The sequence below is a fragment of the Bombyx mori genome, chromosome 9 (assembly GCF_030269925.1).
Source record: "Bombyx mori chromosome 9, ASM3026992v2".
In the NCBI taxonomy this organism is placed as follows: Eukaryota; Metazoa; Arthropoda; class Insecta; order Lepidoptera; family Bombycidae; genus Bombyx; species Bombyx mori.
Window position 1 is genome coordinate 10,125,594 of NC_085115.1, and position 26,834 is coordinate 10,152,427.

At 35.7% G+C, this 26,834-nt stretch overlaps 1 protein-coding gene across 2 annotated transcripts in view; it reads left to right on the forward strand.

Annotated features, from left to right (window-relative positions):
- Positions 1-13,013: 13,013 nt before the first annotated feature.
- LOC101743654 (disks large homolog 2) overlaps positions 13,014-26,834 on the forward strand; it is a 39,945-nt gene continuing 26,124 nt past the window's right edge. The window contains exons 1-2 of one of the 2 annotated variants that reach the window (XM_038013016.2): positions 13,014-13,167; positions 23,093-23,557. In XM_038013016.2, the coding sequence (XP_037868944.1) occupies positions 23,287-23,557 (271 nt within the window). In that variant the 5' untranslated portion in view covers positions 13,014-13,167; positions 23,093-23,286. Of the gene's footprint in view, positions 13,168-22,911; positions 23,558-26,834 lie in introns of those variants that run through there. The other variant, XM_062670110.1, reaches the window with a different exon arrangement.

Sequence of the window (26,834 nt, forward strand, 5' to 3'; positions counted from 1 at the left end):
TTCCTGAGCTTTGTGTATTTATAGACTAGTGGCGTGTTCGGTTATTTAACGGGTTCATACATTCGAGATAGTAAACCATCAATTGAATATGCAATTTCGAAAAGGGCACATCTCTGAGAATATAAAATGTTCAGGAAAAGAAAAAAAACTGATTATTTTCTAAAGCAGTGTAAAATATTTTAAAATATTATTAACTTTTGAGATATATTTTAGTGTTAATTAGCAATTGAAAATTACTGGAATTATTATAAAATGGGTGTAGGTAAGCCTCAAAACTACATGTATATGAAAAAACGTATTTGACAAAATATGCGACATGTGCCCTTTTCGAAATTGCATGTTCAATTATTATTCGAACGTACTAGAGTTTTTATTTTAATATTCGAAATCCTAAAATAATATAGACCTTACTAGGCTTTCGTGAATCGTAAACTTGTTTAAGCCAGATTTTACGGTTTGATGTAGCAGAAGAAATTTAATGATACACAAAAAGCACTTTTTGTAAAATTATTATTCGACTATTTGAGGCAACGAGAACTATAAAGTAGTATATTTTCATAAATCGTAAATCTTAGAGTAAACGTGAGATGTTATACCCAAATATCTACATTATAAATATCATCAAAATAAAGCTAGAAGTGCATTTCGCTATCGAAGCGCTTGATTGATGGTCGATCGGTCAAAGAATAAGGAGAAATGTGCCTACGGATGTCTTTAGTTTTAATTTAAATTATTTTGGGATACAATTTAAGAACATTTAATTTCATTTAAATATGATAATAGAGGTGGTAAAATATTGTATGATCAATTATTGTGTAATAATTGATCATACAATAATCATATAATAATAAATATGATTGTAAGTCGTATAGTGGGACGAATGGATATTGGATACCACTACGGAGAAATTCAGGAGTTCTTTAAAAATAAATGAATATTATTGTTACACGCTGGGGTTCCGGATAAATAAATTCTACAAAGTACAAATAACACTGTATTAGCATTTAAAGCACTTAAAACACTTCACAAACACCTTAAAATTCTCAATTTGCTTCTTCCGCTTCGCTTCAGGTGGTCCGTTCGCTATTTCACTTCAAGTAGTTCCGATTTTACTGCGTGCCATGTCTGCAACGCTTTTATAGTCGTGACGAAATCCCTCGAATCGTTGAGAATATTCCACAAAAGTCTAGTATTGTGTGTTTCCGCTATTTGACAATAGATGGTGTTGTACTTCTCGAGCGTTCTAGATGCTACTATATCCTTCGATATTCGTTCGACTATTCGGCGATTCGCAAACATGCAGTATGAAGTATGACGTGTTTCCGCGGCAAAGACCAAATCCACGCTAAGCTGGTTTGATTTTTAAGATGACAATGCTTCATGGACTTCTTAGAACGCTTATAATATAATATATAGTAATCTAATAGATACATATATGTATAATGCGTACAATTAAGAAATAGGAAAGTGAAATATGTAATTAGAAAATCTTTTACTTATATAGCAAACACGGTAAACGACGGATTATAAAACCATGAAAGCCTTGAACTGTGTTTTGTGAATAGTTCAATCTTAATAGGCATCAACGTTCAACTTAGCTTCCGACTTGTGGATAATCAAGTGTACATACCAGATGAACCTTGACACACTCAGAAACAGATGTAGCTCTTTATTAAGAAACTAGGTGACCCGGCAGACTTCGTAGTGCCTTAATCGATATATAAAAGACCTAAACTTTTGTATAAAATAAACTTAAAACAAACAAAAGGAATCCGTCCGACGGGGGACGCATCAAAGGAAAAACAAAATTGTTATTTTTATTTAATTCCGAGCATTTTCATATTTATCTACCTTTTAAACCTTCTCTGGACTTCCACAAATAATTCAAGACCAAAATTAGCCAAATCGGTCTAGCTGTTCTCGAGTTTTAGCGAGACTAACGAACAGCAATTCATTTTTATATATACAGATTGCTCAGAACGTTTTTTTTTCATTTGCTAGCTTTAAGTGATTGATTAGCTCGAGCTTAATTATTTCCCATTCTATATTAAGGATCAGTTAGTGAATTCTGCCAATGGTGGATTTCAAATTGTGAAGCTTTATAGCACCGCCATTATTTGTGTTAAATTCAAGTCAGTGATTCCATTGTGTAATGCGATTCCTCCATGTTGGGAGATATTTGCTTCGAAACGTGACTTAAAGTCATTACTGTTTGTCAATATTAGCAATGGAGTTCGAGCAAGACACTGCTCAGCAGAATATTTTTCTAATTTATCCTTTACTAGCTGCCCGGCAAACGTTGTTTTGCCATAAAAAATATTTCTAGGAAAGATAAATAATCTAGATACCGACGGCTGCGCCATCTGCCGTGTTGATTTGTAAATCTAAATCATTCTCGAATCCACTTGAAGGTACACTGGTTTTTACTGGTGGTAGGACCTCTTGTGAGTCCGCACGGTTAGGTACCACTACCCTGCCTATTTATGCCGTGAAGCAGTAATGCGTTTCGGTTTGAAGGGTGGGGCAGACGTTGTAACTATACTTGAGACCTTAGAACACATATCTCACGGCGGGTGGCGCATTTACGTTATAGATGTCTATGGACTCCAGTAACCACTTAACACCAGGTGGGCTGTGAGCTCGTCCATCCAACGAAGCTATAAAAAAAAACCAGAAAAATTCATTAAAATCGGTCCAGCCGTTTAGGAGGAGTTAGTTCAGTGACAAACACACGCACAGAAGAAATATACATAATATGTATAAAGATTATTAAACATTATTTTCCGAACGAGTGTTATTTTAGAAAGGAACAATCTTGTTAGCTTTTAATCAACGAAAAATATTCTGCATGAAAAAACAAAAGAAATAAATTCTTTTAATACATGATTAATGTACAAGATAATACGATATTCTTGACCATATAAAAAAAACCCTTTTCGGGTAGCGAATGAAGTCAAGGAGTGTGTTAATATTTGCAGAACAAAATAAGGTAATAAATAACATAACGACACCACGGGCGGGCCGGATGTGCGTGACGCTACCCCACGTGAACATATATAAATCAGACGGAGGCGTTGAATAAATGATTTATATACAATTTTTTTCTACCTCGCGGAAATCGGGACCTCTTAAACATTACTGGCCCTTGCCCAATACACGTTTACACAAATATTCTGGGGCAACTCGAGTTATACTAGTAAACATATAAAAATCGATACTTTTATTCTTTAAGGAACATAATTAACAGTTTTTGGAAAGTTTCTGGGTGGAATCGCAAGTAATATGGTTAAATAAAACTGCTTTATACCACTCAATACAATTATTTTTGAATATACTCTTTTGAACCAGGAAACTGCATTTAGTTCTTTCAATAATACGTTATCTCCCTCAATTGCCTTTATTGAAAGTGAATGTCATTGAAATAACAAGTTACGCAGTCAACGCATTTAGTTGAATGTGTTGATAACAAAGGAAGTTTGAAACGTCATAGAACTCGTTTAACGTGGCCGTCAGCGTAAAAGTGGCCTAACCCACAATTCATTTTCGTACTTATGTATTACAATTTATTTAAAACATAATAAATTTTGATGCAAAATCGGCCTATCCCTAGTTTCATCCATAGACTAGATGATGACCGAGCTTTGCTCGCCTTTTTTTTTTATAACGCCATCTTGTTTTGTCTTTAAAGCAGTAAAAATAGTATTATTATTCGCCAATAGATATAGGGAAGAGTCATAAAGTCGATTATTGAAAACACGAATATAACAACATTTTCTGAAAATAAATCGTAGCTGGATCGATTTATCGCCCCCGAAACTCCCTGTATACTAAATTTTATGAAAATCGTTTGAGCTGTTTCCGAGATTCAGACTATATATATATACAAGAATTGCTCATTTAATGGTATAAGATAATAGATGCCTTTGTAAACATCATTTTAGCACGTATTTTTTTGCCTACGAAGTATTGTAAATTCGAACTTCATTATCTCCATACTAACTATGGTAGTATGGCTTAGGCCACTTTTGCGCTGAGGGCCTCAATTGGAATTGGGATGGGAAAGGCTCGTTCGTTTAGGCAGCGGATGGAGACTAGAGGTCCAGGATCGGGTCACGTGGCGTACCTTGGTAGAGGTCTATGTCTAACAGTGGACTAAAATAGGCTGTTAAATATGACTAGTGGTCCCCCAGTAGTGGAAATTCGACTATAATTACTAATGTAAACTATAAGTTTAAACATTATTATGGTTTTATTGTCAAAGACTAATATACTTCTATACCCACAGATGTCGCCATGACTACGCTATAGACAAATAATATTAAAGTCAAACAATATTAATTCTATTCTCAATTTGGCCACAGAAATTAAACAATAAGCAAATCAGTATAAATGCTTGTGTGTGTTAAATACATGGTAGTGTGTGTAATGTTTTTTTTTATTGATTTAATGTATTTTTTATGCATAATTGTAAAGAAATGTTAGCATTGTGCACTGCTCCTCAATATTCTGCATAAGTGGAAAAAAATTCATACTTCTTCATCCGCGTGATTTTCGTAAAAAGGAGTACAAAGTTTTTGCTTCACGTAGATAATGATAGATATTAATTTATATAATAAAATAATTGCTCTTTTAGAAACATTGCATCGAAAGAAATTTATGTGAAACCTCAACAACGCAAATGTAGTCACACGGGTTTCTTAATGAAATTGAAACGACAGCGCAATAAACATTTTTATGAAAATAAATATATTAATTACAAAAAAAATACCATAACTTTAAATCACTATATAAATTGTTACAATTCTAAAAAAATTCTTCACGTTAAGCTTTTTTTTTTTTAGGATTGAAGGATTACTGGTGGCCCGGTGGCTTTTCCAGTTTCACCAGGACAGGTGGGCGAGCAAAGGCTCAGCCAGGATGGTTAAACTATAAACCGTTGGGATGATGCAATGTCACGCACAAAACATGGGTAGTGAAATGTAAAAACAAGCAATTTTAACATAATATCTCAAAAGTCAAACAAAAATTCGTTCACAGTTTCGTTTATTTTTCATTGTGTTCTTCTAAAGTAATCAAAATAGTTTGTCTCTGTAATTATGTTAAAACTCGATGGCCTTAGGCTTATAAAAGCCGAGCGCAAACTTATAATTAATTAGGAACAAAACACGGCGACAACTTGTCTAATTTAAGTAGTTAGTTCGGCGGTCTTGTAGTCTGTAGGGAACTTCCAGTATTCTTCTTCCAGTTCGGCATTGTCGCCCATAGTTATATTATTTCGACAAAATAATTATTTTAGTTAAGCAAGCAAATCAATTCTATAATAAAAAAAAAAAAAGAAAAACGTTTGGCACTCGGGAACTATCGCGGTAAAGCTATTGATTGCATAGCATTTTTTATCAACTTAAGCAATTATAATTAGACAATGATAATTTAATATTAAAACAATAATAAAACAAGACCACGCTATATTAAAACATTAATAAAAGCAAAACCTTAACTGTCCCCTTCACACAAATAAGCTAGACCGCGCGAGAGAGAGATGGGCAGACTTTTCATGATGCGCATGCAGTGTGACGTCACGCCACGCGCTTATTCACAAACACTACCGCAACGTGTGAATGTGTTGAACGCGAGCTACATGGTAGGCGGAGTGAGGGGTGTAAGGTTTTTTTCGTTACGGAATTTCATGATTCGGTCGCCGCGCTCAAGGCCCACAATAAAAGCTATGCGATAGCTTAATAACTATCCTATAAATATTGATATTTTGACGGTCGCCTCCGAATTTGTACTCCTAACGTCAAAAGAAACCGTTGGAAGGTAAATACCTGCTTTCAAACTCGTTTCGGAGCCCATAGATAACTTTATATATGTGAGGTAAAAATCAGTCATTTCGAGCTAGAGCTACAAAAAAAGAATTGTCACAATATATGACTGACAATTTTGTTACGAATAAACTGGTTTATATTTCTTCTACAGCTTTACTAGTACAGCAATAAAATAAACATCTATTAAGTTAGGGGAGCGTCATTTCCGTTATGATCTTGTTCCGTGCCTAATCGCTGGTAGCCTAAATGGCTATTCCAGTTACGCTCGGACGGGAACGTAAGCTCACGGGCTTAACTTGAGAGAATTGATAACACCAGCCCTAGCAAGAGCAATGTTTCGCTAAACCTTCCACCGGATCGGAATCGCGATCCAGTGTGAGGATCCGGTAAGAAACTCGGTGGGCTGTATCTATGAGGTAGGTTGCACATCGAACTCTTCGACAAGTTTGACGATAACGGTGAACTGTGCTTGGAGAGCCTAAAAGTACCGAAGGTGGATATGAAAGTTCCGATAAGATTTGTCTAGGACGGCGGCGACTTTACGTTGCCCCGTCCTCTGGGTCGGTTGTTTAATTCAAGGCGGCCACGATATGAGGGTTATTGTGTAGCGCTGCTTTTTCGAAGAATCTTTCTAACGCTGCCTTCACATACGTATCGATTCTGTTTGGAGGTCGTCGTGAAGATCTACATTCAACACATACCATGATACTCCGATAGCTGTCCTGCACAAATTACATTAAATGTAGGTGTACTTTTAGGTATCGTTATTTTCCTCTTTGTTAGTAACGACGGGAAAAATACCTAACATTCTCTACCGAATGATTTTTAATAGTAGGTATAAACTGTTGTTAAATATCTGGTTTTAAATGCATCAATTTATAATATTAATGTAAATAGTAAATGTCAGATTATAATAAAACTATAATAATCCGTGAATTTTGTTGTAAATAAATCAATTATTCCTAACTTAAACGTCGAGACCTACGATTAATATCTCAAAGTGCTCGACGGGATCCATCCATTAAATCACAAAATATGATTCATAATCGATGCCAGAGAAATTCACGAGTGTTCCGCCTTGGAGCATTGGAAATTCCAATTTTGCACTTTGCTCCCACGGTAGGCATGCAGATAGGTCAGATATTTTCACTGATTTGCATCGGATTGCAAAACTAAGTTATGCTAATCAACTTAAAGGATTCATTTTTGAGTTATATTCTCTCAAAGAAATTTTAAAAGTTAAATACAATATAATTTGTTTTTGTATCAGTAGTTACCCTTTGAAATAAAAACGGAGTTTTTTTTTTAAATAGTTTAAAGTATTACTCGGGTGATTTGCAAGCATATGTTAACTTTGAATCGCTTCGTTCGAACCGTTTGAGCTTTGTACCATTAACAATAGGTGTCAATTGAGGCACAATCAAGCTATACCAAGGGTAAAAATTCATGTGCTATATTGAATTATTATTTTTTCCATTTATAGACTTGATGATTTGATAGTGGATAGTTGCCGTCAATCATGGATGTCAACAATGTCAGGGATACAATCAAACCTTTGCCTACCGCTGAGGGTTCTCCTCAAAGCTGATTTGGATAGGAATATGTCATGGCATCGAGGAAACATCGTGGACGGAAATTCATATAAAAGTCGGATGGTATGTGACAAAAAAGATTTTTGAAAAATAAGAATATCTTGTTCGCTGGCCGTTCGCCTGTCTTATGATAATACGCAAAGTCACCTATAAGGCAATGGAGAGGACTTTGGCTACAGATTATCGGTGTGAAATCGAATGACGAACAATACGTATACAATAACGTCCATCTGGTGTAGTGGTAAGTGACATGGTCACTACACTAGGGGGTCACGGGTTGGAATCCCGCCAAGGGAAGATATTTGTATGATATATATAAATGTCTCTTCCAGGGTTATGGATGTATATTAAATATATGTATGTGTATAATAAAAATCTTACATTTATTTTCGATATCTTGTACCTGTAACACAAGTTCTTTACGAACTTATCACGGGACCAGTTAACGTGGCGTGATTGTTAGTAAAATATTTATTTATATTTATTTATCATTCGTAAATAACGCTTATCGCCTAATAAAACGAGCAGGATAACCATGTTAATTATTACGAGGTCAAATTGGCAGTAAATAGGGCACATTGCTCGTAGTACAAAGGGATACTGGGTCTAAAAAGTGCAATGCCGCATCATGCATTCGGGTCGCCCACCGGAAGGCACAGGACGGATTACGCTGAGTGCAGACAACACAGGATCAACTAATATGGTGCACTTTAAGACCCATAGAAATTTCATAGCCGTGCACATGTGTAGGAATCGCCAGATTATAATAAAAATGGTGTATCAGTGTGATAAAAATTCATTCAGAGGCCACCACTCTCAGCATTGAGGATTATCGACGCAAGGAGGAGGATGATAAAAATAAATAATAATAATACATACACGTTCCATATTTAACAGCTCCAAGCTAAGTGTCGAAAGAACACAGTGATCAATGAGTTTGCAACTAGTAAAACAACATTGAATTTCTCCGACCGGTAATGCTTTTGCGGGTCGCATCACTACTAGTCCTTAAGTTCCACGTTACTCCGCCACCCTAATTAATCCTTTTAACTAATCGATACGTCAGATTTTTTTTTCACTATGCATAAGCACTTAATAGCATAATATTATATAAAGTTTTGGGCAATAAATTATGATCAACGGAAACCCAACTAATCTGTGTTGAAACCACAGTTACTGTGTGACGTATGTAGTGAACAGATGAAGATTGAGTATAGTATAAGTTTTTTTTTTGGAGTTTACTCCTTAAGAATCGATTTACATATATAGGCCCGGGGTATGAAAATTATGGGGACCAAAATCGTACTAGCATGTCACACGAAATGCGTTATGCGCCTGATTGGCTCCTGATTGCGTGATGCGTGCGCGCGCCAATCAGGAGCCAACGCGCGGCCGCGTTATCGCAGGTGACGCCGGGCTGCTGCGCCGGCAGTCCGCCACAAAGCCTCGTACTGATCGCGCGTTTCTCTCATTATTGTATTTTCATATATTTGTTAGTCGTTTGTTTTGTGTCTCGTTAATTTGTTAATAATCTGTAGTGTATCGTGTTGTCGTAATATAGAACTATTTCTCGTATTGTTTCGTTTAATTTTTTATATCCAGTAAACTCCAGTCGTGCGTCGGAGCGGACACACACACTTTTTTTTGTTTTCTCCGCCTTACCTCACTAGGTGGTGTCGGCACAGCAAATTTTTTTGTTCCATTCTCTTTTATCAGCCGTCATCTCAACACTCACACCTCTCTCTCTCATATCGTCATTCATACACTCCATCCATGTCTTGTTTGGTCGACCTCTTCCCCCTCTACCTTGCATTATACCATTTCCATACATCTTCGAGTCACATGCATCTTCTCTCTACGCGTCACATGTCCATACCATGTTAACCGTCCGCTCTTTAATTTGTTGATTACCAAGGCTACTGTCACTCTTCCTCTGATATACTCATTCTTTATCTTGTCCATTCTTGTCACTCCACACATCCATCTCAACATTCGCATCTCTGCCGTATGCGTTCCTCTTTCACGCTTTACTTTCGTCGTCTAACATTCAGATCGACATCAGCACGACAGTATAGTATAGTATACGACAGTGTAGTAGTAGTAGTATAGTATAAGTATAGTATTTATATTATTGAAGATGGAATTGTATACTCGCTAGCGTCATTATATAGTGTAAACAGTAGTCTAAGAATACAAGGTTTATTAATACTTAATATCAATCGAAAAGCCATATAAAAACCTAGTTGGGAGCCACGTTCGACCCACATAAGAACTTACCGAAACTACAATTTAAGAGGTACAAAATTTTCTTTTCAAGTGCTTAGGTTTATTTTTTATTCATAAATTTGTGATTTATAGCGATTACTTCAAAGTTACTCGACCGAAAATTTTAAGAACGTGCTTTCTGAAGTTTTTTGTACGCAGTTTATAAAAGTTGTGACAGTGTTTTAAATATTATATTTACTTACTGTACAACAGTATTTAAGCGTTTTATTATTTACCGCTAACCTGTTTCGAAATTGTAATTAGTTTGAATGGTAAGACAAAAGTTATTGCAATTGGACGCCTTCAGCTCTAAGACTAGGAGCAGGCTTAGGGACCCCGGTAACCGTACTCGTCGAACTCGACAAAGAGTTGACGTGCAACCTAACTCATGCATCAGCTCGCTGAGTTTCTCGCCGGATCTTCTCAGCGGGTCGTGATTCCGATCCGGTAGTAGATTCATTCGCGAAGCAGTTGCTCTTGAATTGTTAGGTCTCCTTCGGAGGCGCTTGGGCAGCTGTTAGCAAATCCCACCCCTCCTGGCTGAGCATTTGCTCGCTCACCTGCCCTGGTGAAACTGGAAAGGCCTCCGGGCCACCAATAATCCTTAAATCATGAAAAAAAATGCAATTGTAAATTCGAGTTCGTTTCTCAAGGCTAATGGCATTCACGTCACTCCAGTAAACATTGAACTGGACCGTGTTTTATTTGCACTTATAAACAGTAAAAGCAAATTGACACTAAACTAAATATTAAAAGCGTATATAATATTTCTCATGGTGGAACGAAAATGATATGACAGTGAAATGTAATATTCACTTAATACTAATGGAACACTGTAACAAGTAGTGCGTTCGACGGGGTTTGATGCTCTCCCTATGTTTTTTATCTTGCCTATAAAATACATGCTCTCCAACGCTAACATGTATGATGATTCATCCGACCGATTTCGGCCATGGCGACCACTTTAACTCTTATCCGTCGATTTGGCGCTCGTGCGCTCGAAGATGGCTTATATAGCCTATCTTCGCGGCAAAACTCCTTGCGCATTGAGGGCACGTAAGCACGCCGTTCTTATAATTATAGGTTATGGCAGCAGGAGGGCGGGCCTTCAACTGGTCGCGTTTGTAATCAAGGTCAGCTTTACGCTGATCCTCGAACTCGCGTACTTTGCTGTTCACCATCCTGCGCCATTCTGGCCGCTGTGCTGCCAAGCGCTCCCATTGAGAGGGCTCTATATCACATCTCTTCATGTGTCGTTTCACGACGTCCTTGTACCGCAGGAGCTGTCCGCCATGCTTTCGCTTGCCATCCTGTAGTTCAGAGAAGAAGATGCGCTTCGCCACTCTTTCCTCCGTCATGCGTGATACATGACCATGTATGCTAACATGTATAATACACCATGAGACCTATGGTTCTCGCCATCAGATTTTTTCTTGGAACATAGTTTAGGGGAGACGATCTAAATTTGTTCTTGTAACGGTAAGCTTCTTGGGATCGGCCTCTGAATGGCGTTAATTAAATTTATTTTAACTCGACCCTTAGAACACACATATTTATTTGGACAGTAAAAGGAATATCAGCCACTTTTGAGACTATTGATATTTTTCGGGACGATATTTCGAAAGCGGTATTTCGAGCAAGGTCAAAGTCAAGTAGCCTTTAAAATGTTGAGAGTCCTCAAGAGAGCGACATGATATAATCTGTTTTCGCGATCGTTTGGAGTCTCTGAGTCTACAGAGGAACTTCGGTTCTTTTGTGTTTCGTACTGTATATTCCTCGGGAAGCTCTCTGTGGAATTTTTTGCGGTGATCTCGTCATCTCGATTTCACGATCTAACAGCACTTTTCCAGAGGACTCTTTCACCACGTACCATCCGGCTTTTTGATCAACTTCTCCTCACAGAATTTCTCGCGTGCTATAACAAGGCTTTCACCAAACGAACACGTTATATGTTCCACATTACAATCTTCTATCCACTCTTAACCAAAATTGAATTTTGTTCGTGTTTCTCATCATTACTTAGTTCCATGCTATATCAATATCTGTGTAGATAAAGATGACGAAAAAGTATATTTCGAGGGCATCATCATATATCATTTCCTAATTCCAAATTGATCACTAAATATCTTGTATTAAATTTTTCAGGTTTTAATAACAAACTTGTACGTGGAGATTATGTTCTTTTAATGGCTTACATGGTTAGACAAGCTCACGACCTTACTGGTTGCAGTAATAGTTACAGGAGCTCATAGACATCATCAACATAAATGCCGTTATCCATCTTGAAGCATGACTTCTAAAGTCGGCATACGTTTACGGCGGCTGTCCCACCTTTCAAACGGAAGCGTATTATTGCTTCGCAGAAATAGGTAAGATGGCGGATACCTAGCCATGCAGGCATACTAGACGCAATATCACCAGTAAAAAAATTTATACTGTACTCTTGCTACCTATACTTATGTTACAAGTACATTGGATGATATACTTCATACATTATTATTGTTTTACAACAAGTAAGTAGGTGCGGTAGTTTTTCAACCGTGTGCTGGACAGACCTCGGTAAAAGTGTTACGCTCTGTAGCACTGTTAGGCGAATATTGCCTCGAGGATCCTAGCAATAGACAGGCAAAAAAAATCAGCCAAATTAACACCATCAGCCATTATAATCGAGATATCAGAACAGAACTGCCAATAGTGTAAGCCTAAACAACAATAAAAAATCAAGTTAGATTTTAATTAATTAATGCTACATTGATAACTTCAGCTTTGAAATTATTCGTGAAAACGTGTTATTTTTCTAAGGAAAAGTAAACTTTAACCTAAAAGTGCAATAAGCTATCTTATCGGTAAAATAAGGTATTCCATGAAACAGCCTCAAACGATAAGTATCGAAGTATATTTTTGATTACTCATTAATTTATTTTTTATATGGCATGCATGTGGCATGATTGGAAATGTCAAATTTTCAAAATTATTTCTCACTCGAAATTTTTACTTTTGTACCTATAGTTAACACAAAATATCTACCTCAATGGTTACCTTACACCTCGACTTTCATGACATTTGATTTCTTATGTATAACGCCGTTGAAGCTGAAAGGCATTACTGAAATATCCAGAATGGCGGTACCTACTCATACGGTCGTACAATACATGGCGTATTTAGACAGTAATTACGCAAAATTTAAGTCTTGTCTCAAATACCGCAAGCTTTCACCTCTTAAGTCGTTTACTAGTTGTGTTTCATTATCAGACACTCTGCGAGAGCCGCTCATCAGGGTTAAAGGCTTCTACTTTGATTCGCATGCGTAAACCACCCTATCAGAACATTCAGTGCCCAAGGAGATGCCGAGGGGGAAGCACGTCCCATCTCTCGAGCGAATCAACTCCACACTACGCGATCTGAAAGTACCAAGTCATAAAATTCAAAGTAAATCACGAAGTTAATATCTGTGCTTTAGTGTTTGAATTACCCGATTCGTGACGGTTTGTGGAAATGTGACGCCTTCTAATAGGACGTGTTTGTTAATAAAAATCTTAGTGATATTTTAATGTGTATTCTGAATATTTGTTGTATTAGTCTAATGAGTATAATTATCAAGATAGAAGTAAATTATCATATTGTGTAAAGTATTGAAGTATTGATACAATATTTTTGTTAGTAGTTCTTCGATTTTTATAAAAGTAATTAATTCATTTACGTTGCAATTTGTGAAAAGTGGTCGTTTATTTTCATGAAGCAACTATAAGATTGCTTTTAAAAAAGTTTGCGCGGCGGGAAATTGGTAATATTTAGAATTTTGTATTAAATTCCCTAAAGAAATAAATCTCAGGATTTATTGCTCGTACTATTATTTATAATCATAAGAGGCTTAGTGGTAAATTAGAATGAAATAGTTTTAATATTACATATCAAACAATCGCGTTCTTTATGGTAGGCAGCGGCTTGGCTCTGCCCCTGGCATTGCTGACGTCCGTGAGCGACGGTGACCACTTACCATCAGGTGGGCCGTATGCTCGTCTGCCTACAAAGGCAATAAAAAAAAAAAAAAAAAAAAAAAAAAAATCGCTTTAATTATTATTAGGCGCATTACCATTAAAAAATATTTTGCAAAAATTTGTCCCGCAGTCAATTAGACAATCAATTATTTTACCTAGCTGTACCACAAATATTACGTTCCAAAACCTAAGTATTGACGACAGCCGCCTCTATTAATCTAAAGTGTAAGTAATCTTTGCCGAACGTCGGCACATTTTCGCGGTCCATTGTCGCTTGATTGGATGGAAGATCCCCCAACTAATTATCATTCTCCGACTTCGCACGGTTTTATCGTCGCTTCCACCCAACTCTTGCAATGGTGTTTTTTTTTTGGATTTTCCTTTACGGACGAGCGTATCGTCACAATCAGAAGGAGCTCTCGGGGGAATGTTAGCTATACAGCCTCTACAAAACATTTCATTTTGCTTGAGATTCACGTCACGACGATACATAATATAAAAATTGTCTTTTACCCAATATAGAGGCAATTGCTTACGAAAACAGAACCATTACACAGATAATGAAGCAGAAATAATATTAAGATAAATAAAGCGCTAGATAAATTTTAACGTAGTAACATGTAGCTTGTTTTTATTAACTAAATAGCAAAATTGGATGAAGTTAATCAATAATTACGTTCAAGTACTTACGTACTATAGTTTTTTTTTAATGTAGATGGGTATTATTGAATGGTGTTAAGTAGTTACCGGAGCCCATAAACATCTATAACGTAAATGCCACCACCCACCTTGAGGTATGAGTTCTAAGGTCTCCCTATAGTTACAACGGCTCCCCACCCTTCAAACTGAAACGCATTACTGCTTCACGGCAGAAATAGGCAGAGTGGTGGTACGTACCCGTGCGGACTCACAAGAGATCCTACCATCAGTAATTTCCTAAATTATAACTTTGCGGATTTAATTTTTATTACACGATGTTATTCCTTCACTGTGGAAGTAAATCGTGAACATTTGTTAAGTACGTATATCATTTGAAAAATTGGTACCCGCCTGCGGGATTCGATCACTATTGCATCGTAAGATACGAATGCACTGGACGTCTTATCCTTTAGGACACGACGACTTCAAACTTCAGACAACTTCAGGGTAAATGGAAATAGGAGTTAGTTGAATAGTAATTTTTGTTTTCACTCAATTTTTGGTTTTTGTTTTTACGCTTCTACAGTAAGACAAGAAGCATCTCGAAAATTTGATTTCATTCTCGTAATTCAAAATAAATTCGCCAACTTGAAAATCCTTACCTTGGAATCGAAGGGTTGTTCTGCACAATCTCAATTCTAATATTTAAGGGTATCCTTATAGATTTTAATTTTGTTCATTTTACGTAAGTCCATAAAAACTGTCTTCTGTTATTTTCAAATACTTTTTGATATTTGATGTTTTAACCTTTTTTCATTAATGTAGATTTTCGACACATACTTTCGAATGAGGAAAACAAGCTTAAGAATTTCGTGGGAGAACTTTTATTAAATGCATTCTTTGGCTCTGGAGTGTGACCAAAAAGTATGAAAAGGAAATCTTGAAATTTTAGGGATCCCTAGCGAATAAAAAGCCCACAGTATTCTAGAAGTACTCAAATACTTTATATTACGGTACAACACATAAGTATAAGCTTGCAAATAGTGTTTGGAATCATTGACTATCAAATAACTTATTCAGATGTGATGCTAGAGTAGGAGTTATCCGAAAACTCTGCTCAGTGTTCAAGCTTTTTCCGAGGATTTCATAAGATTGAAATTTCCTCTACGTTGCTTTTAGGAGCGTTTCACATTTTAAAAAAAAACACAATCGATATATTAGCTTCACTTATTAAATTTACATGCATTAGTTTCATGATCACATCTTATTATGTTTATCATTTTTAATATTTAATTTAGCAGATTTAGATTTAAATTAAATTACTTTTTTAACGTGATATAATCATTAGTTCAAAAGTTTTGCACGAAGCAGAACCAACCTGAGTACAGTACATACTATGAATATATATTTTTAATTGCTTAAATTGGTGGACGAGGTCACAGCCCACCTGGTGTTAAGTGGTACTGGAGCCCACATAGACATTTACAACATAAATGCGCCGCCCACCTTGAGATGTAAATTCTAAGGTCTCAGTATAGTTACAATTAATAAGTTAATTAAGAACTACTACAATGATAAGATTGATTTTGAACACAATTGTCGATAACAAATAACTGATAAGTTATATGATTGAAAACTACAACCATTTGCACATAACATTTTCTAGGGCTCTCGGAAGCAAAAAAATTAAGGCTATATGTCTAACTGTATTTAAAAGTTGGTATAGTGTGCTGTGGAAATAAAAGCAAAATCAAACAAATGAAGCAAAATTTTAAAATCATTACTATTACATTTAAAATGCCTAAAGTTTACCTTAAATTTACTAACATACAGTGTCGGTGTGATGTTTTACAAAGTTTATTGTACAACGAACGATGATAAAGTACACACTTCTTTTTAATGATTCTGAACGCCAGGCAGAGATCGTTAATTGATTAGAAACATTTATTTTATATCACTACGTATTTAATTCGTCTCGATTGTGAATTATTTCATTTACATGATTGTCATATATTAGTATATCATCCGCAGAGTAATTGCTTTTCTTTCTTAAAACCAAGATTAATAATATTTTTACCGTAATATTTCTTAGAACAATTTTTTTAAAGTGTTGTATAGTATGGACAATATAAGCCACAGTAATATGCACCATAAACATATGCGAAGCTAAAACGATATGAATACAATACCCCAATTAGGAAATGGTCTTAGTATTTTATAAGCTGCCCATCAAATACAATTTTCATTTTAACTTTATATTTAGTTAAAATTCAATCTAAAGCTCCCATTTATCCCTCGAATGTCACTCGACGTCGTTGATTAGACTTTTAATCTGATTTATAAGAATATTCTACATATTTCACGCAATATTAAAAAACCCTAAAGAAAAATACTCACAAACACTTCCCTTTGTGTCACTCAAGGTCATTTACCCTTCGTTTAACCGCTGATTTCTGAGGAGGTTTCAGTGGAGAAAGTGAAAAAAACCAATGAAAATAAAATCGAGTTACATTACCAGGCATTGTCTCAACTAACACCAGAATCTATGTAGCTTTATAAATTAGAAAAAGCCTCTCTAGCTTGTTTGGTGATTGTTCTTGAGCTATTGAAGCTATAAAGAATTGTGTAGGCGGTCGAAAAAAATCAAACTTAAGTTTTCTGATACCTTACTTATCAAGATGAAGGTACAAGGAAGATGACTAGCGTACCTTTCATACCCGAAGGTAACAAATCATTATTACCATTTACAAATCTCTTACACAGAAAAAAATTAACATATTGTGTGCAAAAGAAAAACGATATCGTTATAAAGAGTATGGTATCTTATTATCACGCAGGCTAATCCGTATGGATAGATATTGCTGTCTCGTTTTAGTGTCGCTTATCGTTTCTTCGTGTTTTATATTGCAACGGTACCAAAGAAGGTATGATATTAATTCAAATATTACAAAAAAATATCTATATATATAAAAAAAACTTAATGCTGTTTCGGGACGACAATATGCTTTATTACTCGTAAAATCAGTGAGATATTAGAGATGTAAGCAGGAAAATTTTGGCAAGGAAAAGGTAATTACGGTTAGGATAGTACAATTAAGGAAATGTAGAAATGGCAGTTAAAGATGTCCGGGATCGTGTAACCTTATCTCTTGATGAGCCGAACAGCCAAATAATCAGCAGTAGAATTGACCGTATGCTGCTAGTCTACCGTCGAAAGCAATAAATAATAAATCACAATGTATGGACCACTGGATTTGAACGTCATCTAAATTTGACATGGATGTAATAGTCTGTACTACAGGAGCATCAATAATGTGATACGTCGTACAGTATAATTAAGATTTCGTCTTCAAATTTCAAGGTACTTGCCCATATTCACGTTGTGAAGACAATCCACCTTGAAAACGAAGTCGCAATTGAATTATGTATCAGCTATTCCAAACTGGTTCACGAGAGTAGCAGGCATAGTGGTAAATACTCGTACAGTCTTTCTATAGGCGCTAGTACTTTTAGTTAATACTTCTGTTAATAATCTGCTCACCCATCATTTTATCAAAAGCCCATGCGAAAGGTACCGAGTTTCAAGGCAATCGAAAAAACCGTTACCATGATGAATTAGCGGTAGGCAGCGGCTTGTCTCTGTGCTTGGCACTGCTGACGTCCATGAGCGACGGTAATCACTTACCATCAGATGGGCCGTATGCTCGTCTGCCTGCTCGGGCAATAAAACAAACACGTAGATTACGAATAAACAAAAACTCTTGTGTTCATATTTATTTACATGATAAGCTTAATTAGCATACTTAATTAACATAGAAATCTAAATATTTCAAATATTATACGTAAGAAATATTTTTAATATATACATATATTTATATAGGTACGCAGTTATATGTGTTGTATACCAACTCACGGTTGGTAAAGCAAGTAATGAATAAAAGCCCAATAATATTTTCTTCGTACAATTTTTCGCTCGTGTAAGTAGCTGTGATTTAGATAATATTTCACAAGTCATCAGCACGTATTCTGCTTCGCCTATCATAAAGACTATGTACGTATATTGGTGAATAATAAAAGCCTCAAGAATTCATTTAATAGCTTCGTAAATTTTCATTAGTAGACCTTTACTAAAATGATACTTTGGTATGGTGTCCCAATTTTTTTTTTTTTTTTTTTATTGCTTAGATGGGTGGACGAGTTCACAGCCCACCTGGTGTTAAGTGGTTACTGGAGCCCATGGACATCTACAACGTAAATGCGCCACCCACCTTGAGATACAAGTTCTAAGATCTCAGTATAGTTACAACGGCTGCCCCACCCTTCAAACCGAAACGCATTACTGCTTCACGGCAGAAATAGGCAGGGCGGTGGTACCTACCCGCGCGGACTCACCAAGAGGTCCTACGACCAGTTGTGTTTAATAGATGATTACATTAAAAACTAGTAAGGTACGTTAAGATTAATATGCAAGTTTACATTTAAAAGCAACGGCCTCAGTCAAATTTGGAGCATGATGAAAATAATACTGCTTCCTATATGAAATCTGACTCTATTCATTCCGACTGAACTGTCGGAGTGAACCAAATTTGAATTACTTTTCAAATGAATTCACAGCATACTTAGCGAGGTTCGGATTCGTGTTTGCAACGAAACGAAACTAAGTAATGCTGACGTCACATTTTATTACAAAATTTATATGATGCATACTAATTCTACAACGAACAGCACCGGGTGTGCACATGTCGTTTATCTTTTTGTTTTATAGCTATGGTTTATGACCGCACATGATTTGCATTTTCGGTTTAAATTTACAGAGTTTTCGTCCGAATTATTTTAATGCTTATGTCAGGTTGAACTCGCCAAAAAGTTCGATGTTAAATTTATTATATATCAGCCCGCATGAGTTTCACGCTGGATCTTCTCAGAGCGTCGCGATTCCGATCTGATAGTTGTTCTAGGAACGCTACTGCAGCTCTTAGCAAAGTTTTCCCTCCTAGCTGAGCCCCTGAGTTCGCCTACATAGCCCAGTCAAGCTAGAAAGGGTTTTCGGCCACCGACAATCCCTCCCACCCCGAAAAACCCGATTAACATATTGTCTCTCAATTATATCTTTCTGGTTCATTAACATAAAACTATTAACTGATTTCATAATCTATAAAACTGAGTAGAACAAAATTGCAATCTTATCCTTAGATTCCAACTACTCGCAATCCGATCTTTTTTAAACGAAACCTACATACTATGATTTCTTACCAAAAAATGATGTATACTGAATTGATTGTCATCAATAGTAATATTGTTATTTGGAGGACATTAGCATTTCAAAAACAGCAGTCGTAGTTGTATTAGCGTAGAATTATCTATACTATATAATATTATATGCTTGAAATTTTATAGGTTTATATTATGTACCTATGTTATTACTAAATCATGTAAAAATAGCTAAAATGATTAAAACTAAAAGAACGCGGAGACAGACATACAGTACTTTTTATCAGTCATAATTTAGTGATTTTCCGATATCATTATCGTAGAAGAAGTTTCTATTATTTAAATTGTTGTTGGCCAAATTAACAGCCTATTTAATTTAAGCATAATAAGATTTCAAACACACAAACAACATGTTTACCATACCGTAATTGTCTGAATGTTTTTATTTCATCTATTGAAAGCTCTATTACATACATAAACTACTACTTGAGGCTTAATCAAATACAATTTCATGTTAAAAAATATGTAATCTTTGATCTAGGGACTATGAAGTGAACACACTAAGCACTGATCGCATCCCCCTCTTCCTACTCTAATGCATTATCCAATGCTGATCATCGTGGTGCGCCCGACTGAGACATTTTCTTGTGATCTATAACCGCTTATGTCGGTTAGTTCATAGTCTCGTGTCCAGGTGTTGGAGCACTTGATCACTCCATCTTTTCTGGCTCTGACTCCTAGATCATGTTCTCTCCCCTTTGCCGATCACTATGAGTCTCAAAATTGTCAGAGTTTTCTTCATATACGACCAAAATACTGAAGCACTCTATTTTTTTTCCTACCTATGCTTTAAGAGCCTATTTCAGCTTCGCCTTAACATGTAGGCGAGCTCACGGGGCTCAACCCAGAAGTGTTGCTAGCACTGGCCCTAGCAAGAGCAGTGCTTCGCAGAATCTATCACCGGATCGGAAACGCGACCCACTGAGAAGATCCGGCGAGAAAGTCAGTGAGCTGTATCTATGGGTTAAAGTTTATGGTAGATACCGAGCGGTACCGGCTACCATAAGGACAGCGAAAAATAATAAATTGCCTATTCACAAAATCTACAATGACATTATTGAAGTTAATTGTGTTTTTAAAATCCACGATACGAGTAAGAACAAATTCGACGAACCTTAATTTGATTGCCAGGACATTTTTCATTTAGAATTCAAATTAATAAAAGTTTCAATCTAATTACGAGTTCTTTTTTAAAAGTCTCTTGGAAAATTCTGAGAAATAAAAGCACAATTAGAACTTTTATTTTTTCAATGAAATTAAGACTTTGACCTCGTGTATGAGGTCATTTGCGTAAATGATAATACATTATAATTCAAACGAGCATACTCATATTCTTCGAAATATTTATTTAGCTATTAATTATATTACAATTGCTTTCCTCGCATTCTCGAAACGAGTCTAGTATGATTTAGTTCGAAATAAATTGAGAAATTGTAATTAAAAGTTTAGAAACAACTCTTTGTAGTAATATAATCAACAAAGACACTTAATGAAAGTCGAAAATTTCCTAAACTAATTTACTGAACGAAATAAAAATGAGATTCGAAGCACGAATAGGATTGGAAGTTTTCAAAGAAACGGCTTTTATATTTAATATTAATAATACAAAATAAAAATAAAATAAGGTTCCTTAAAAAAAAGTTAATGAACGGTAACAAGTCAAATATAGAAGTAAATCTTATAAATTCAGTTTAGATTGAGAGCACATATTATATATTGAACTGTGATGCCATCATTCTACCCATCCTAAAACTCGTTAATGGAATCGGTTTGAAAATATAGATAGAACATTGCCTCTAACACGCCATCAAAAACTTTAAGCTTTAAGATGTTGGAGCTTCATGAGCTGATTTATACAATTGGTTGGGTTCGTGTAGTATTATATTTCAATTACTCTCTTCTTGGCTAATATCGGCTACGGCGACCTCTTCCACTCTGTATCTAATGGTCACGGTGTGCTCGTATGAGGCTGACATAGCCGTTCTTACTCCTAAAACTAGGTACGTACCACCACCCTTCATATTTCTGCCGTGAAGCAGTAATGCGTTTCGGTTTGAAGGGTGGGGCAGCCGTTGTAACTAAACTTGAGACCTTAGAACTTATATCTCAAGGTGAGTGCCGCATTTACGTTGTGGATGTCTATGGGCTCCAGTAACCACTTAACACCAGGTGGGCTGTGAGTTAGTCCACCCAACTAAGCAATAAAAACAAAAACAAAAAAAAAAACGTGCACGATGTGGACATGTGAGCATGCCGTTATAATAGTTGTAAGAGATAGCACAAGGCTGGCGTGCTTTCAGTTCATCGCTTCAATAATCTATTTCAAAGCAGTGTTTCTCTTCATATTTTTTACTCTGGTTTTCACCTAAGATTTCTATTCTGGTTGTCGAACGGCTGTTTGCTCCCGCTCAGAAGACTCAATGACGCATTTCTTCATGTGACGCTTAAGTACATCTCGTCATACATTGATCACATGATGACATACATTGATGACATACTTTGTCATACATTGATCTAACGGTATATTAGCCTCAATTCCCATGATATTGGCTTTCCGCAAAACTTCCGTATTCAGAATGCGATCAGACCAGCAGATGTTGAGAATTTTACGCAGACATTTCAGATGGAATCGGTCTAGCGTTCGCATATGGCGGCGGTTTACTGTAAATAACTTTGAAGAGTACAGTACGTTCGGCAGCATTACCACCCATTATTGATATTTCAATTATCTAATTGACTAAGCCTATAGCTATCAATAGGCATGGTATTACGAGTAGTCAAACGGGGAAACTTTTTCCAAAGAATACTTAGTTACATGTAAAAGCTACATATAAAGCTTTGACCTTAATTTATCCCATCGCACATTTTCACCAATCGCTTGTGACGAATTGATATTTTTCATGAGCCCTTCACGTTAAGAGCTGCCATTTGTATCATAGCGGCTGCAATTTATTGCCTTCATTTATCATCTCATCGAGTTCCTTTGGCGCGTCATAACGTAGTGGAGAGATCTAATATGCCGTATAAGTATTTTTATGAGACCTCATAATTACGTTTGAAGCTTATCAATAGAGATAATACTTCCCAACAAACCCTTTGTTAGACGGTATTTTCGATGAAATAATTACTAACGATTAGTAAAGGTTATAAAAAAAAGATGTGTGATGTGTGGGACACCGGATAGGAACAAAGTTCCCTATTATAAAAATATTAATTTTAAGTTCTATTCGAGGTATAAAGAAAATAATTATTCGGGTATACATTTTTTATTATGATTTTTTTATTGATGAAAGAAAAACTACTTTACAAAGTTATCAACTTTATTTTATTCACAATGATTTATAAAAAATATGTAATAATAACATACAAAGAAACAGCTATTTATATGAATAATAATAATAGCCGTCATCATGTAGACTATACATTAGACACTATAGCCATCATACTAAGAGTATACATAAATAATAAAAATCTTATGTTACGGACCTTTTTTCCCGGTTAGGGTACCCCTCCGCATCGTCTCATAAGGAACTTCGTTCCAAAAAAAACTAAAGACAATTTCAGCAGAAATGAGCTATGAACTTAGAAACTATACCGGTATATAAAAAGACAAAAGTGATCAGTTTGGCGTCCGAGAGCTAAATTTAGTTAGTCGACAGTGAAGCGTGTTGTAATGGTGAAGTGTGTAGTCACAGCATGACCACGTGGATGGCGCTGTTTGGGCTAGTGTGGCTGCTGCGAGTGCGCGGCTCCCTCTGTGGTTGTGCCGCGTGCAAGCGCGTCAGACACGAGACCACCGAGATCCCGAACGTTAGCGCAGCCTCTCAGAGTTCACCAACAGAAGAACGGGCGTCTTTTGACGTCATCGCGCTACAGCACTACACTCGTGACGTCACCGTACAAACTGACTTCGAGGACGAAGAGATCGAGGACCTCGATAAGATCGAACTCCAAATATCTGAGGAATGTGAGTAAACAACTTCATAATTATTGAACTTTATTGTTTCCTATCTTAATAGCCCTATTACGAAGTTTGGGGAAACTTTAAATTTTCTTCTTCTCTTTAAATAATAATGAATTGCTGTTCGTTAGTCTCGCTAAAACTCGAGAACGGCTAGACCGATTTGGCTAATTTTGGTCTTGAATTATTTGTGGAGGTCCAGAGAAGGTTTAAAAGGTGAAAAAATATGAAAATGCTCGGAATACAATAATAATAACAATTTTGTTTTTCCTTTGATGTGTCCAACGTCGGACCGATTCCTTTTGTTTGTTTTAAGTTTATTTTATACAAAAGTTTAGGTATTTTATTTATCGATTGAGGCACTACGAAATCTGCCGGGTCAGCTAGTACAATATAAAGATTGACTCAGTAGTGGTTAGCGGCCTTAACCGTTGCGCTGAGGGTCGTGGGTTCGGTTTCCATATCGAGCAAACATTCTTGTGATGAACAGGTTTGTTTAAAATGCAACTTATTTGCACTCTATGTATGGGTGTTTATTGTCTATATATGTATATATTTAATCCTATATAAGTATTTATATCAGTCTCTGGTACATACATCACAGGGATCTTGTATATTTTACTATAAAATTTAACATTCACTTTGAGGGTTCATAAAATATTGCAAAATTTTGCTCTCTACTGTGTCTATACTAAGGATAGCGATAGCTTTAAAGCCAATACAAAATTCAAATTAATTTCATCAAGCCCGAGTCCTGTTACGTCTTGAAAAGTATCAAGACTTTTAATAATTAAAGAAATAAGCAGTGCCTTTGTACATAATCTTCCTATTACTCTGTACTATGTCTTTTTTTCTGTGTGTACATAAATAAATAAATAAAACACTGATAGAAATTTAAGTACATAATGCTCTTACTAAATCTAACGAAATCTTCAAAGTCACGTGTAGTAACTATATCGAAACATACAAAACTGTTACTTGTTTTTTTAAGCTCCTGTATTTTATTGGGGCTTCGGACAAAATCACTAATGTCTTTTTGTAAGTGTCCTAAATGCTGATAATGAAACCCATCGTAAAATGAACGATAATGACTTATTGTTTATTAGAACAGCATATTACGATCGTCAAGCTACCGTTGCTAGTGATAAAGCATATTGTAAGCCAAGTAGTAATAATGGATAATTTGAAGGATTAAAGCATGTATCATGCAATAGGTAGTGACTTGGCTGTGCGTCTGGCATTGCTGATGTCCACGGGCGACGGTAATCACTCCCTCTCGGGCGGCCCGTATACTCGTCTCCCTACTTGCCATAGAAAAGGCGTAATATCTAGTACCTAGTATATCTAGACTGGAGATTCATTTCAGACTTAACCTCATTTCGGATTAGTTTTTTCTAGTAGAATCATTGGTCTTTACCGAATACTGAATTGAAAATTTTCGACCGTTTTATTTACTTACTTAAGCTACTTATCTTTACTATGATTTCATTGATCAACTAACTGTCATTTAAATGTTATAAAAGATTATTTTTTTAATTTTTACAGTAACAGACATGGTTCCGAAAAATCAGAACAAACCATAAACACTAAATGCTAATACTAGCATGAATAGAGCTCCGGAACATAATACTAGTAATCACTACCTATTTAAGTGCACTATAAACAAGTGAGTATTACAGCTACTCTTTAGCCGAAGGTTCTCATTTGTTTAGAAGCATTTACCTTGTAACTATTCAACGTGCCAGGAAATTACACTAGTTATTATCCTTCCACGCGGCCGTGATCCGCAGCTATTTCCATTTCACCGTATCTCCTAATCTGGCACATATCTACCGTGTAATATTGTGCCATAAATCTTTCCTTACATCTCCCGGCGCCATGTTTACTGAGAAAATACAATAATACTCCGTGACGGTATAGAAATCGTATAAACTGTCATGTTACCGGCACTTCTTTGTTGTTTGAGAACATCGGGAGCTACATTATTACCGTTTTCTGTTAGAAATAAAAATGAAAAAAAACTTAGAATTTCTGTATCGGTTTGTCATCATTTTATCATTTTTCATGTCAAAATTTATGTCCGGGTCATATAAATAGACTTAAATTCCGAAAAAATAATGTTTAATTATTATAAAATTATTATGAAAAAAATGAATATTTTGCAGCCTATAATTGAATCATTTGGATATTTTGACACTGAATGGTCTCTTGAATTAAAAGGATAACTTTGATTCTCAAACTCTTTTTGTGTACACTATTATTTTATTTTCCCTTAGTTATATGAAATAAGTTATATGGGACACTAATTCATATTTTGTTCTTAATTTTGCGATATTGGTCTATATTTAGTGTGTTTTATTGTTTACACTATTCTAAATATTGTATAAAAATTGTATAAAAAGCACCTTCTACATGGCCGGTTTTTATGAAATGGCTCCGACATATGGAAAGGTGGACTGAACGAAACAACAAGAGCATATTATAAATACATTAAAATAATATCGAGAGTTTTCCTACTTCTATATAATGCTTCTTAAATATATGTATAATAATGCTTAATATACTTTTTGGATTATATTTGCATCATAAAATCCGGCAATAAGCTGCATTTTCTGCCAGATAACATTTTTACTTACCCACAACGACCTTTAGACCAATTCGAAATTTCTTCATGGACGGAGAGTATGGTCGTTTCACAGATAAGGCTTGTCTCTTGATTTCGGAATCGTATGGTTCGTTTAATTCGTGACGATAATAAGATGATTAAATTGACCCAGATCACGTGCAACATCTAAATTGGGCTTCTGATTTAAAATTCACAGCATCGCTTTTTTTTCACTCATTAACCTTGGCGACATTAAGGACACAGTTTTATCGATACTTTCTTAAGCCTAGTGATTAGGTTCAAATCGATTGTAAAGGCAGCCAAACGAAATCTAAAGAATTTTAGAAGGATGTTTGAAATAGATTTTCTGTTTTTCAAAGTCTAAGCTTAGTATTGTCTTCAGAGATATTGAAGGCCACCAAGCAAACCAGCTTAATTTAATTCTTTTAAATTCAGTAACCAGTGAGAGCATTGAGCGGGAAACTGGAAAGTATTAACTTCTATTATCTTGTACATTTTTGCCAGCACAGGTACTAGGTAAAACTGTTCAACATTTTTGAATTTTCATAATAGCTCTTTGTACAACATAACTAATAAGTTAAGAATAGTAAGACGAAAATAAGTAAAAATTCGTTAATATTCTCTTTAGTACTCGTCAAAACAATAATTAATTTACTT